General features: G+C 43.6%; 1 protein-coding gene across 1 annotated transcript; it reads right to left on the bottom strand.

Moving 5' to 3' along the window:
• Positions 1–12026: 12026 nt before the first annotated feature.
• Positions 12027–14011, bottom strand: LOC308317808 (E3 SUMO-protein ligase ZBED1-like; the record flags this gene model as incomplete). Its single annotated transcript, XM_080767085.1, has 2 exons — positions 12027–12496; positions 12919–14011. 2 exons carry the CDS (start codon positions 14009–14011, stop codon positions 12027–12029), a joined length of 1563 nt encoding a protein of 520 aa, XP_080623211.1.
• Positions 14012–14274: the final 263 nt, after the last annotated feature.

Genomic DNA, 14274 nt, shown 5'->3' with positions numbered 1-14274 from the left:
GCGACTGCTTGTGGGACAGCTGTACTGATATCAAATGACTTTCTTTCTCTATCAAATCTTGGCTTAGCTCCTTATGCTCACTTTCTGCTTGGGCAGAAGAAACCTACTACATCCAATATTTGTAGGTAGGTATTGATTAGGTGAGTCATGCGCAAGCGTTCACATTGTTCCATAGGCATCCCTCTGGAGCTGACCAGGAGGAAACACCAGAGCAGAGGCCACACCCTTGGCCTCAGAGCTCATGTTCTAATATAACTAAAAGTTTTTTTTTCAGAGTTTGCCCTGCCCACCCAGGGGTCGCAACCGACTGCATCTCCAGCCTGAGGATCTCATATTCAAGGATGTCACCTTCCATGCCCTATTGACCAGCCCGTCGACAGCACAAGTCCAAGAAAGAGAGACGTGCCCTCATGCCACGCACTGCAAAGACTTCAACCCAGGCCTTCTGGTGATTGACAACGTCATCGACGAGGAGATTCGTTTCTACTACAACCTGACCCAGACCCCTGCCCATCCATCCATCCGTCCATCTTCAACCGCTTGTCCGTACTCGGGTCGCGGGGCAACAGCTCCACCAGCTCGCCAGCCAGGGAGCAACGATCTGGCTACGGGCTCCCTGACGCGGAGGGCCAGAGTAGGACACCTTTTAGTAGCCAGGAGGCTGATTCGACGACGAGGTTAAGTTTGCATTGCCTTTAATTTGCAAGGTACGACACGACCGGCTGAGGTTTTGTCATTTGCCTCCAGATTGCGACGATGGAGCCTTTTTTTTTTGTCATACACACATATCTGCACTTAGCATAGACACAGTGAGATGCCCGCAGGCAGGAGCGGGGGTACGGCCTGTGCCCTAAACCCGCAACACGGAAGAAACGTCCAGTTGTGCAATTGGCACAACCGTACGCGCACATGCATACACTCCCCCCACTGTCTCCCACTGGCACGACCGCACACACGCACGTGCAAGCCCCTGTTGCACACGGAAGCACGCCCACCTGGCAGCTCGGACTGACCGAATCGAACAATATCACTGCGATGTATGAATGGTGTAACTTCTACTGTTTTAATTAATGTATGCATGCATGTCCCATTTCCAACTGCAGCCTCTGCCTGAACTTGGTATTCTGTTCATCTGGGTGATGTCAAAGGTGATAAGGGAGCGGGCCACATGGCCAGTACATGGTGTTTAAGGGTTTTTACTTCGATGTGATTACACACGGTGGACAGATTAATGGGCGCCCCCCCACTAACCTCATACCATTTTGTTTTTCTTTCTTTCCACAGGCGACACGATGCTTCCTGTGACTGTCTAACTTAATGCTATACTTCTTTCCTGGGTGATACGCAGGAGACAGAGGGGTCATTGTTTTCACAATGCCAAATCTCCCTGTTTGATATCTACTGTGTTTTGATTGTAACAGGGTTTGTTTCTCAGGTGGGGACCTACAATGGACTTCTGTACTTAATCTGAATCCTAACTGTCGCCTCCCACTAGGTTTCCGGTCCAACAGAGGATTTGTGATAAGTGCTGGCAGCAAGTTTAAGGGAGTCTGTTGCCTTGGCCTGATGGTATGATGTTGATAATGCTCGACCTTGTTGATGCTTTTCTGCTGGGTTGTTCAACACGCTGCTAGGGAGATTGTTTCACATGACATAGGAAAACTGTTGCACTTTGCTGTTGCACGAGATGTGTCGGTATTGTCCCTTAATTGTGTTCCATTTTGGGGTTGGTTTTGTTGTTTTTATTGTGTTGCTTTGCCTAGCTGCACAACTGCTCTCTCTCTCGGTAACGTCCACGTGAAGTGTCTATTTTGGCTGTGGTTGATGGAGTGTTTTTCTTACTCCCTTGGTTAGTTCATATATACACACTTTAAATTTGCTTTGTCATGTTTAAACCTTTATCTCCAGGATGTGTATGCTCGACTGAGCATCAGTACAAGCAGGGGAGGCGTGCGACTCAAGGTTCTGTTCTTACATATCAGACTCTGATTCACTCCCTTCTCTGCTCTGAGGGCCTAAACGCCAAGGTCACGTCTTGTCTTCTGGTTCAAGCTGGTTGCTTGCTGGCATACTGCCAGTAAGATTTACCACTTCGCCGGAAAGACACGCCCTCTCCTGAATTCTGTTCAATCCATATATACGAATGAATGTGCATTTATCCCTCATGTTATATGCAACATGATGTGTGTCCCACGACTAAAGTATAAGGCTGACGTTTGTATTGTTTGAAAGTATACTCGTGTGCTATTCCCACTGGGTCTCCTTTGCTATTGTATATTCACGTTTTTCTTGATTGGTTGTTTCATTTAATGTGTTTAAATAAACAAAAGGGAGGATTGATAGGGAATAATTATATTCTCTGTCTGTTCATATACAATCCCCCTTACTTTTCATTTTAACATGTTACATTGTGAGAGGCCTGCACAGGCTTGCGCAGCTGTGTGCACTCCTCTGCTTTCCACTCCCATGCCCCACTCCCACCTTCTCCAAGGTCTCGCTATATCTTGCCACAGTCATCAAATGGGCCAGTCAACGTAACTGGTTGAAACCAGTTGCTGCCCAGTATCTCAGAACTTGCCATGTCAGGCCACACCCCCTTTGCTGATTTCATGTCTTTATGAAAGTCCATCTTTCCTCATGTTTCCCCGATCTCTCCTTAAGAGAGGTCGTGATCTCATCACTCGTGCACGTTTTAATTACTTTATAATAAATTGAACATCTTCAGACCAGACTTCTCTCTTCTTGACTTTATTTCACACTGTGCTGAATAATTCTAAAACAATGTATGTGTGTGTGTGTGTGTGTGTGTGTGTGTGGTAAAAGGGTGGAAATGTAATGGATTGTGAGCTATGCTGCTTGTCGCTCCACCTCACTCTGTGTCTCTCTACTGTATCTATCTATCTCTCTCTCTCTCTCTCATTCTCTATTAGGCGTCTGTCTGTCTGTCTGTCTGTCAGTGTGTGTGTGTGTGTGTGTGTGTGTGTGTGTGTGTGTGTGTGTGTGTGTGTTGTACTCCACTGACAGTGTCACAGTACATACGGAATTCCAGTTCATATTTTTAATTATTTTTTAGAAAATGAGAATCTGAAATCCTAGCTATTATTATTATTATTATTAGACTATATATTTATTAGCGGTGACAGTTATAGACCTCTTCATCGCTGCCCGTTTAAAATGACCTTTATCCATATTTTAAACGTTGATATTCAAAAATAGCAGATGTACAAGCCTGCAGTTATAAATATTTCCACAAGACAGATATGAAATAATAAAAGTTAAATTATTTGACAATGTTGATAAATTAATGTTTCTGATCCAATCATCTGCTATTAACTAGATGAAACCTGTAAATAACATTATAATTAGATTTATCAAACCTGTAAATAACATTATAATTAGATTTATCAAACCTGTAAATAACATTATAATTAGATTTATCAAACCTGTAAATAACTTGAACCACTTGAACCCCAGCATCCCTATTATGGAGGAACATTCACCAAAATAGCTGATCTACAAGCTCACAACGCCTTGCAACGTGACACATTGTGAGCTGGTAGATCTGCTATTGTCGGCACAGAGATAGTGGGCCCTGTCTTACCCCCTTATTCCTAAATTTATGTTGCCATTTTTTTACCATTTTAAAATGTTTTAAAATGTTTCAACCAGCCGATCTACATCGACACATTGTGGGCTTGCTAGTATAACCGGGAGGTGATGAATGCAGGAGTGACTGTGACTATAAGTCTGTATGGGTTAGAATGGGTTTTAGTTTGGCAATGGTTCTGAGCTGGTAAAAAAAACATTTTACAACATTATTGATTTGTTTGTTAAAATGTGTCAGAAAAGACTCCCAGGTTTTTTAACAGAGCTTCTGGAGTTTGACTGCAGGGGGCCGAGTGAATGGGATAGACGGGCGGTTGAGGAGGCTGTTGGGCCAAAAATGATTACCTCTGTTTTGTTTTTATTTAACTGAAGGACATTGAGTGCCATCCAGCTTTTGATGTCTTCCAAACAGGTAAGAAGGTTCGTTATGGAGCTGCTGCTGCTGTTGTGTGTGGCTGGTGTGTGTGTGTGTGTGTGTGTGTGTGCGTGCGTGCGTGTGTGTGTGTGTGTGTGCGTGTGTGCGTGCGTGCGTGCGTGTGTGTGTGTGTGTGGGTGTGTGTGTGTGGCAGTGTGTGTGTGTGTGTGTGTGTGTGTGTGTGTGGCAGTGTGTGTGTGTGTGTGTGTGTGTGTGTGATCACAAGAGCAGCAGTGGAAAAGCTGATGTGTCTGTTTTTAGCTAAACTTATCTCCTTCAAATATTAACAGTTGTCCCTGTGTGTGTGTGTGTGTGTGTGTGTGTGTGTGTGTGTGTGTGTGTGTGTTGTACTCCACTAACAGCGTCACAGTGCATACGGCATTCCAGTTCATATCTTTATTTATATTTTAGAAAACGAGAATCTGAAATCCTAGCTATTATTATTATTATTATTATTATTATTATTATTATTATTGACTATTATTTATTATAAGTGACAGTTATAGACCTCTTCATCGCTGCCCGTTTGAAATGACCTTTATCCATATTTTAAACGTTGAGTATTCAAAAATAGCAGATGTACAAGCCTGCAGCATGTCACTTTGTGCCACAAATTGTAACAAATCTTTGGTCGGTGGTCAAATATATACAGTATCAATTCAGTGAGCAGATAAATAAAAAGATTACTCTGGAGATCACATTTTAAAATAGTTCAACCATGCAATCTATACATCTCCTGTGCCTCATGCCGAACAAGTTACGTACTTTTGACCTCTGACCTCTAGATCACCCGCCATTTTGAATTACAGTATATGATAATCAATTAAAAATCATCTCCTCCCAGGATCTTTGATCAAAATGCACGAAAAGTTCTACACGTGAACTTTGGACTTATACAGACATGAGAAAGTATATTATGTTTTTTTAAGTGAAAACATAAAGGTTTTATGATCAATGAAAATTTCCGTTTTGTCCCTAATACATGTCCCTAAGTCATGCCAAATAGCACTGAAACCAGCCTTAAAAACACTGTAGTAATGAATAATTGACCAGGACACATGTCATCACAAACACTGAATGATTGTGTCTGGATAGCACAGTAGGTACGCTACCGCCTTTGGAACACAAGGTCATCGGTTCAAATCTGGGCACTGCCAACTCAGTGTATGACGATTAGCTTGGTTTGGTGCTGCAAGTTTGCTTGAAGTCCTGGGAACTGATAGTAGGTGTTAATTTATTATACCCCACTACAATTACAGCATTGTGTACAGCAAATGGTTACAAAGCTGATCTGTGATGTGACGTGTTATGAGTATGTGTAGCAGTGTGGCTCAGAGCTTCTGCCTGATTCGCCTCAAAAGTCTAATATCTCCCCCTGGGCCAGAGGGATATCCCTTTGGTCTAGTGGTGAAGCCATGGACTTGGCCCGAGTTTGAATCCCAGACGTTACACATGTAGATCTGTTTGAGTACTTATGCGTTGGTACTCAACATATATTTGCTTATTGCCTTCTTGAATCTTGAATGATTCAGCTGTTAACAAAACAACAACTGGTTGTGTCCGGATAGCTCTAGCTCAGTAGGTAGGGCTCTCACCTTCGGAACACAAGGTCATGGGTTCAAATCTGAGTACAGACAACTCAGCGTATGAGTCTTCAAGAACGCTTTTCCACACTTTTAGAGCATAATAGAGTGCCGCAGTCCCTCCCCCTTTCAGAAAAACGAGTGGCCCAGGAAATGAAAACCCTATGCATTCTCCCATCGGCACTTCTAATATCATTTATTTAAAGACGGTTACGCAGCGGACAAAGCCAACTCGGATCGTGACAAATCATGACAATGAACACAATGTTTTGGGCCGATCAAATAATTTATAAGACGAAAAACAAAACAAATAGTGTTGTCTCCTGACTTTCTTTTCTTCTTTCTAATGATAACACAACGCTGGCGTTTAGAAAAGTCAGATATCACAATTTTGTCATTAAAACTCATTTATGGCCAACCTTAAATTACATCTTATTGTGCCTTAGGCCAGATTTACCCGACTTTTTTGAATGACAATAGAAAAATATGCGATATGACCACAATGTCACGAAATATCAAAAAAAAAATGTTTCTAGCATATTCCATCGTTGACTTATAAGCATTTTAGTACACCTTGGTTTCACTGTTCACTGAAACCAAGGTGTATTAAAATGCTTATTACTAAACAATGGAATATGCTAGAGTCATAATTATTTTTCATTGTAAAGTACAGACATGCAGCTTGAAAATGAGACATTTCCTGACATTGTGGTCATATCTCACATTTTTTGATTGCCATTCAAAAAGTCGCCAAAGCTGGCTAATGCTGGCCAATGCCCCATTTCTTAATTCGTCATTTTAATGCAAAAAGAAAGATCTGCGGTCTAAATAATATTGTTTGCAAATACTTGGCAAGTGTAGTGAAATACCCTGCATTGCCACCAGATGGCGGGAACGCACCATTATGCTGAAAATGGCAAAAAAGTCTAATCTGGAAAATCACTTCCGGTTCAAAAGGAAGTAAACAACCTGTGCCAGCTTTTTCATAACTTTGTCATAACTCACCCAAATCGAGCCCAGAAGATCCCAAAATATCAGATTTTTTGCCGCGATTCACATAGAGACGGCGCGCGTGTGCACGATAGTGCACGATCGCGCGGATTTCGGCCGGTTTTTGGTAGATTACATAAAAAATAAAAAATAAAAGTCTAAAAATAGCCCCACCCTTTTGTTATAAAAAGACGTACTGACAGGGCAGTAGTCTACCACGTCACGCCACGTCACTTGGCCTCGAGGGATTTGTTGATACCACGTCAGAAATAACGTCATTAGCCATGGGGGGGTTAATGCACAGAGCGCAATTGTACATGTTGTTGTGCTGTAACATTGAGGGGGATATATAAGCCTCTAATATTCCAGCCCCTGTCTGTAATATTCGCTACACAGGACATTTCCATCTATCTTTAAAGAAACAAACAAACTAACAAACAGAGAAATAGATATTGCTATTTTAATGGAATTAGGCCGCATGTAGCCTATGGGGGGGGGGGGCGTACAGGCTCTAATATTCTCTACACAGTATATTTCTATCTATCTTTGAAAAAATAGATAGATATTTGGCAATTTTAATGGAACTAGACCTGTATGTGCCCGTCGGCCACCGGCCTACTTGGGAACGATGCAACTTGGGAACCTAATAATACCCGTTGTCAACTTATAGCACACGTTTTAACTGTCTGTCTGTGTCCCTTTTGTACCCATACTGTTTAACACTAGGAAGTCTGAGCAGCCGTTCTGACCGAATTTGAGATTTCAACGTTTATTTTCTTAGCCCATGGAGTCCAGAGAAAGTTCCCCTTGCATGACTTTGTCTAAATATTCGATTGAAATCATCTCTGTTTTTTTCCCCATTTGAAACGTTTTGTAAATATGATTTTAGGCATATATCTCTTACTCAATCTGACTATAATCGGCCCAATCGAGCGCCGTCCCCCTTTCTCCCCCACTCTCTAATGATCGTAACACCTCCGACAGCTGGAGACGGCATTGTTCAAGCCTGCACTCCATGTTCAACGAATTAAATCATATACGTTTGGCTGGTTAATAAACTTGGAATTTGTTTATTATTTTGATAAGATAATAGGAATATGAATACAATGATTATTATCATTGTTATTAATATTATTATTATTATTGAATGCTCGGTTAGACTCGACCGACATTTACTTTCCATGAAGCGAGAATGCTTGCCGATGCGCGATACAAAATAAAAAGTGTTTGAAATAATTCCAACCAGATAGACCTCCCGAACCTCTAAATGTTTTGTCAGTCAAAAGAACAGTTCTTTCTGCAAGCGACGTGGAACTATCTGCAAGTCTGCCTGCCCTGCACGGCTGCACGCAAGGCTATTTCTTTTTTTCCTCCTCCTCCCTCTCTCAACTGCTGCTGCTGTTGCTGTTGCTAGTGTGCAAGGCTTACATCCGGTCTAAAGCCCAGCCACTGTATGCGCTGATTTCCATACACAATCCGTATCCTCCCCTCACCGGATGTTGAATTCACAGTGCTAACGGCCGTATTTGAACGACTTATATCTAATCTTTTACACTATAAACCGATTTCCCGACATTTCCTTTTCACTTGATACCGTTTCGTAGAGAGGGCCTACACAACCGATCTATATACCAAATGAAAGCCCAAATGTCGTAGTTTACATAGTATTTAGATTTTTTTTAAACAACATAACGTGGCTAATAATTGTTTATTTGGAATGTACTTTGGCTGGTAATTTAGGTAAATATAACGCGACTCACTTGTATAAGTAATTTACCGCGTACATGCCGCATTTACTGCAATACATTGGCTTTAGTAATGCGGTTAGCTTATTAGCAAATGTAAGCTAACGGCTGGAGGAGGAGGAGGAGAAAAGACGAGTGATCTTGGCTCTTTGCAGGGTGGAAGGAAAAAAAGAAGCAGCAACGCGACACTCTTCCATGGCTATGTTGCAATATAGCACTAACCGGGCAAAATATGTATTACATGTATTATTCGTTTTATACATTTTAGGAGTGAAAACATGTGTTTAGAAATGACAACATCTCAGCAGTTCAGACAATGTCCCATTGTTAACAACACTTAACACACGACACAGACAGCTAGCTAACTAGGCTAGCTAGCTTCTCGCTCCATTGAAACCGAGCATTCAATAATAACATCCCTCTGCCCTCATCATGGATAATAATCATTGTATTCATATTATCTTATCAAAATAGTAAACAAATTCCAAGTTAATTAACCAGCCAAACATATATGATTTAAGATAGGTTGAAAAGTGGTGAAGTGGTCCTTTAAGACAAGTGTATATGGAGATCTCTGTATCTGTCTGTCTGCCTGTGTCTGAACTAAGAGTGCAATTAACTGACTGTGAAAAGTGGAGTGGTTAAGTAATCAATTTGCAGGTGCGGGGCTGCCATGGCAATCAATTGACTTTTTGGCTGATTAGGCCCACTGGCAGAGCCTGACCAGAGCCTTTTGTGGTGGTTCTGGAGAACCGTGGCTCCAATCGACTCGATACCGGGCACTCACTGCACTCCCTGCGGGGGGGCAACTTCGACACACGAGTGTCGAAGTTGAAGTCGGTGGGGCAAACGGTTCTCGGGTTACGCGCCGCCTCACAGCTAGAAGGTCCTGGGTTCGATTCCCGCTGTGGACACGTTCTCTCCTCCAGCGCCCATACCTGAGGCAGGGTTGGCGAAAGGGCCTTTCTGTGTGAAGTTTGCATGTTCTCCCCGTGTCCCCCTATAGGGCAGGTACCCTCACATGTTCTCCCCGTGTCCCCTATAGGGCAGGTACCCTCACATGTTCTCCCCGTGTCCCCTATAGGGCAGGTACCCTCACATGTTCTCCCCGTTTCCCCTATAGGGCAGGTACCCTCACATGTTCTCCCCGTGTCCCCTATAGGGCAGGTACCCTCACATGTTCTCCCCGTGTCCCCTATAGGGAAGGTACCCTCACATGTTCTCCCCGTGTCCCTCATAGGGCAGGTACCCTCACATGTTCTCCCCGTGTCCCCTATAGGGCAGGTACCCTCACATGTTCTCCCCGTGTCCCCTATAGGGCAGGTACCCTCACATGTTCTCCCCGTGTCCCCTATAGGGCAGGTACCCTCACATGTTCTCCCCGTGTCCCCTATAGGGCAGGTACCCTCACATGTTCTCCCCGTTTCCCCTATAGGGCAGGTACCCTCACATGTTCTCCCCGTGTCCCTCATAGGGCAGGTACCCTCACATGTTCTCCCCGTGTCAATCATTTTTGGCCCAACAACCTCCTCAACCGCCCGTCTATCCAATTCACTCAGCCCCCTGCAGTCAAACTCCAGAAGCTCTGTTAAAAAACTTTCTTTTCTGACACGGCACAACATTTTAACAAACAAATCAATAATGTTGTAAAAGGCAGTTTTTTTTACCAGCTCAGAACCATAGCCAAACTAAAACCCATTCTAACCCATACAGACCTATAGTCACAGTCACTCCTGCATTCATCACCTCCCGGTTAGACTACTGCAACTCTCTATATCTGGGTCTGCCCCACGCCGCTATCTCCCGCCTACAGAGGGTCCAACATGCTGCTGCCAGACTGATAACTGGAACAAAAAAAACGAGATCATATCACCCCAGCATTGAAAAAACTACACTGGTTACCTGTGAAATTCCGCATTAAATTCAAATCACTCCTCTTTGTATTTAAATCCCTAAACGGCCCTTCCTATATAATAACTGCTCCCCCTACCACCAGGACACTCACATCCTCCACTCTCAAACTCATTGCAGTCCCCCCTTCAAATCTGAAAACCAAAGGTGATAGGGCTTTCTCTGTAGCTGCACCTACACTTTGGAATAATCTTCCACTCCACATCAAGGCTATAGCCCCACCCTGGAGATTTTTAAATCCAACCTGAAAACACACCTTTTTAGTCTGGCTTTTAACACAGTGTGAAGTTATTGTTTATGGTTGTTCATTGTTTTTGTTGTTATTTTGTTAGCTTGGCCTGTTTTATGATTGTAGTACATGTTCTATTATTGCACTGGGGATAGACTACGGTCTACCTGTTTTCTGGAAAGCACTTTGGGTCAACTGTTGTTGTTTTTAAATGTGCTATATAAATATTTGACTTGACTTGACGCACACACATGACTCACACACACACACACACACACACACACTCACACTCACACGCACACGCACACGCACACGCACACGCACACGCACACACACACACACACACACACACACACACACACACACACACACACAAACACCTGTTGTGTTCTCTAGTTTCGGGGGGGGGGGGAATACTAATTCAAGTTTAAAAAATGGCAACATAAATTTAGGAATAAGGGGGTGAAGCAAGACAGGGCCCAATATCTCTGTGCCAACAGTAGCAGATTAGATCTACCAGCTCACAATGTGTCACGTTGCAAGGCGTTGTGAGCTTGGCGAATGTTCCTCCATAATAGGGATGCTGGGGTTCAAGTTATTTACAGGGTTGATAAATACAATTATAATGTTATTTACAGGTTTGATCTAGTTAGTAGCAGGTGATTGGAACCGAAACTTTTATTATTTCATCTCTGTCCTGTGGAAATCTTTTTATTAATCTTTTCACACACAATACAAAATAAATGCCATATTTAATACTACTATCTACTGCCGGGCTAAAGTAGGCTGGTCAAAATAGCAGATCTACAAGCTCACAAGGTGCCACATCTAATATTATGACAACTGTGAGCTTGTAGATCAGTTTGAAGATTGATTACTGTGAGCTTGTAGATCAGCAAGTTTGACTACTGTGAGTTTGTAGATCGGCTGTTTGTTATATCCCAAAGTTTTTGGACAAATGTTGAACTTTTAGCTTAATGACCGCGTGCGTGTGTGTGTGCGTGCGTGCGTGCACATATATGTATTAGGGCATTAACGACTTGAGATTTTTCCCAGTCGTCTTGCCAGACAGTAAAGTTGAAGTCGTATCGATTTATCGTTTATGGCGAGAGGGGGGGGGGGGGGGGGGGGGGGGGGTTCGGCCGCGGGAAGGCCGCGGAGAAAAACCACACTTGACACACTGCTGTTCAACTTGAGCAACTTGTATTTAAAGATCTGTGTCTTTGCAACATATCACAGTATGCACTTTTCTTGAAATGTCAACCCAAAACAATAAGGACAATTAGAGGCAGAGCACATATTATATTCAGTCAGTCAGACAGACCACATTGCTGTCATTGCTGCATGCACAAAAGACGTCAGCTTATTAGGCCTATAGGCCTACAATAAAATAAATGCGCTGACTGCACTGCACTCTCAACTTGAGACAACTTCAACAAATATTAAATTAAATTAAAACTCACCCAGATTATGCTTTTGAAATAAAAACGAAAATTAAATAATCCCATAAAACGGAAAATAATTAGGCCTACATTCAACATTCTATTCTATTCCTCCTCGTCGCTGCTGTCCTCTTTCACGATCTTGGCCTTGTCCTTCTGGTTTTCGTGGAGGAAGATGAGGGTATCCACGTGCTCTGGATGAAGGCTAGACCGCTGTCGGGTGATTGTATTCCCAGCCAGAGAGAACACCCTCTCACTGGGGGTGCTGGTAGCTGGCACAGCCAAGTAACGTTGAGCGAGTTTGGCTAATCGCGGGAATTGCTCCTGGTTTCGGGACCACCACTTAAGAGGGTTATTCATTGTGGGAATGTGACGAGTCGCGAAGTAATCCTGTATCTCCTCGGCTGGAGTGGAGCGACCGCAACGCTCATCCTTCCCGCTTTCAAAATGTGGACCGAAAAGTTCCTCAAAGTCACTTTCCAGTCTGGACCTTTTTATCACCGGGCGCGGAACAGCACCATCATCCCCATCTTCAGCTTGGATATTCCTCTCGTCGTCATCATCATCATTTTCACCTGCAATGAAAATGAATAACGCCGATTAGTTTACTTTTACATAACATGCAAAAATAATTGCAGCCAAATTGTATTTAGGATTGGGCCTACATTTCCATAGTCACCAAGATAATTATTATTATAGTTTAAAAAATAACGAAATAAATATAGAAATAAAACAAATTATTTTTTGTAGGCCTATAATAAATTAACAATAACATTGATAGCTTTTATGCACGCAGTAACCATTTTAACAGTCCGCCTATTGGTAGAACAAAGTTGAAGTCATTCATTCTAATTGGAAACACGGTTGTTTTTAATTATACATAGTAGAGCCGACTGTTATATTAACAGCATGGGCTATTGTGACAAAATAAGTAATTCTACTGGACAGAATTATTAATAGACTTATTAGACTGCACTTTAAGGCATTATAACATTACCTGCGGCAACAGGCGGCAGCTCGGCGGCGGCCTCCTCGTCTCGCAGCAGCTGATGCAGGTGGTCGCGGGCGTCATCTCTCTTGCTGTCTGGGAGGAACTGCAGATGGTGGAAGCGGGGATCTAGCTGACAGGCAATGATGGGAATTGACTCTGCCAGGCCATCGGACTCGAGTTTGAAGCGAGTTACCAGTTGTTTTTTAACAGTGGTTTTGAAGTGGCGGATCGCACCCAGGTCCTCTTCCTTGACACAGAGGGTTTGGTTGACGGTGTTGAAAATCACGGGATAGAGGAAGGACAGGCCAACATGCAACTCGCCACACATCAGTTTGGTAGCCTTTGCCAGGGGAGATAACACAGGAATGAGTTGCTCTATCAGCTCCCAATGTGATGCTCGCATCGCGAGGGCCTTGGCTAAACTTGGCTTTGTCACAGACTCATCTGCCAGGACAGACTGGACGGGGATCCTTTGCTCGTGTAAGCGTTCAAGCATCATGAAAGTGGAGTTCCACCGAACCGCACAGTCATTTTGGAGTTTATTTTTTTTGGGCATTTTGAGGTCATGCTGTTTGGCCTTCAGAGCGCAAGTTGCCGTCGATGAATGGCGAAAATGACTCACGACACGTTTCGCCAGCTCCACGGACTTGGCGATTTCAGGTAGGACTAATCCAGCTTTTATTGCCAACTGTAGAGTGTGCCCTGCACATCCGAGGTCTGTTGGCGACAGCTCACACATCTCCAAGGCCAGGTTCATGTTTGAGGCATTATCGTGCACCGTACAAAACGCCTGTATGTCCCACTCTTTGATTATTGCAGACAGGCGAGCAGAGATGTTGGTAGCTGTGTGTCGCTCTGTCATGAGGGAGGTAGTCAGGACTCTGGCTGTCATGGTCCACTCATTTGTAATGTAATGGGCCGTTACCGTGATGTAGGGCTCCATGGTTGAGGACGTCCACAGGTCCGTTGTCAGCGACACACTCCTGCCTTTCATCTCCTCTTTAATGCTGGCTCGCACGGAGTCACTCTCTCGGTTGATATTAGCCCACAGAGTTTTGTGGCACGGGGCTGTGTATTCCGGTTCAAAAAATTTCAGCATCGCTTTGAAGCCTCTCCCTTGCGCTATACACAAAGGTCTGGTGTCTTGGACGATTACATCTATAATTAAACCTGTGATATCCCGTTTTCTTTGGTCTGATAGAGGCTTTTTGGCGTAACTGCTCATTGACGTCTGCACTGGGCGACTAGTATCCCCCTTACCGGCATGCTTGTTTTTGAGATGGCCGAGCATAGCGCTTGTGTTCTTGTGGTACGCGTAGGTCGCCTTACAGAGTGTACAGGACACCGTTTGTTTTTCTTCAT

This window comes from Protomyctophum bolini (genome assembly GCF_963924005.1).
Source record: "Protomyctophum bolini genome assembly, chromosome: 6".
Lineage (NCBI taxonomy): Eukaryota > Metazoa > Chordata > Actinopteri > Myctophiformes > Myctophidae > Protomyctophum > Protomyctophum bolini.
Note: the sequence above shows the minus strand (reverse complement) of the source record. Positions and strands in the feature narration are given on the sequence as shown.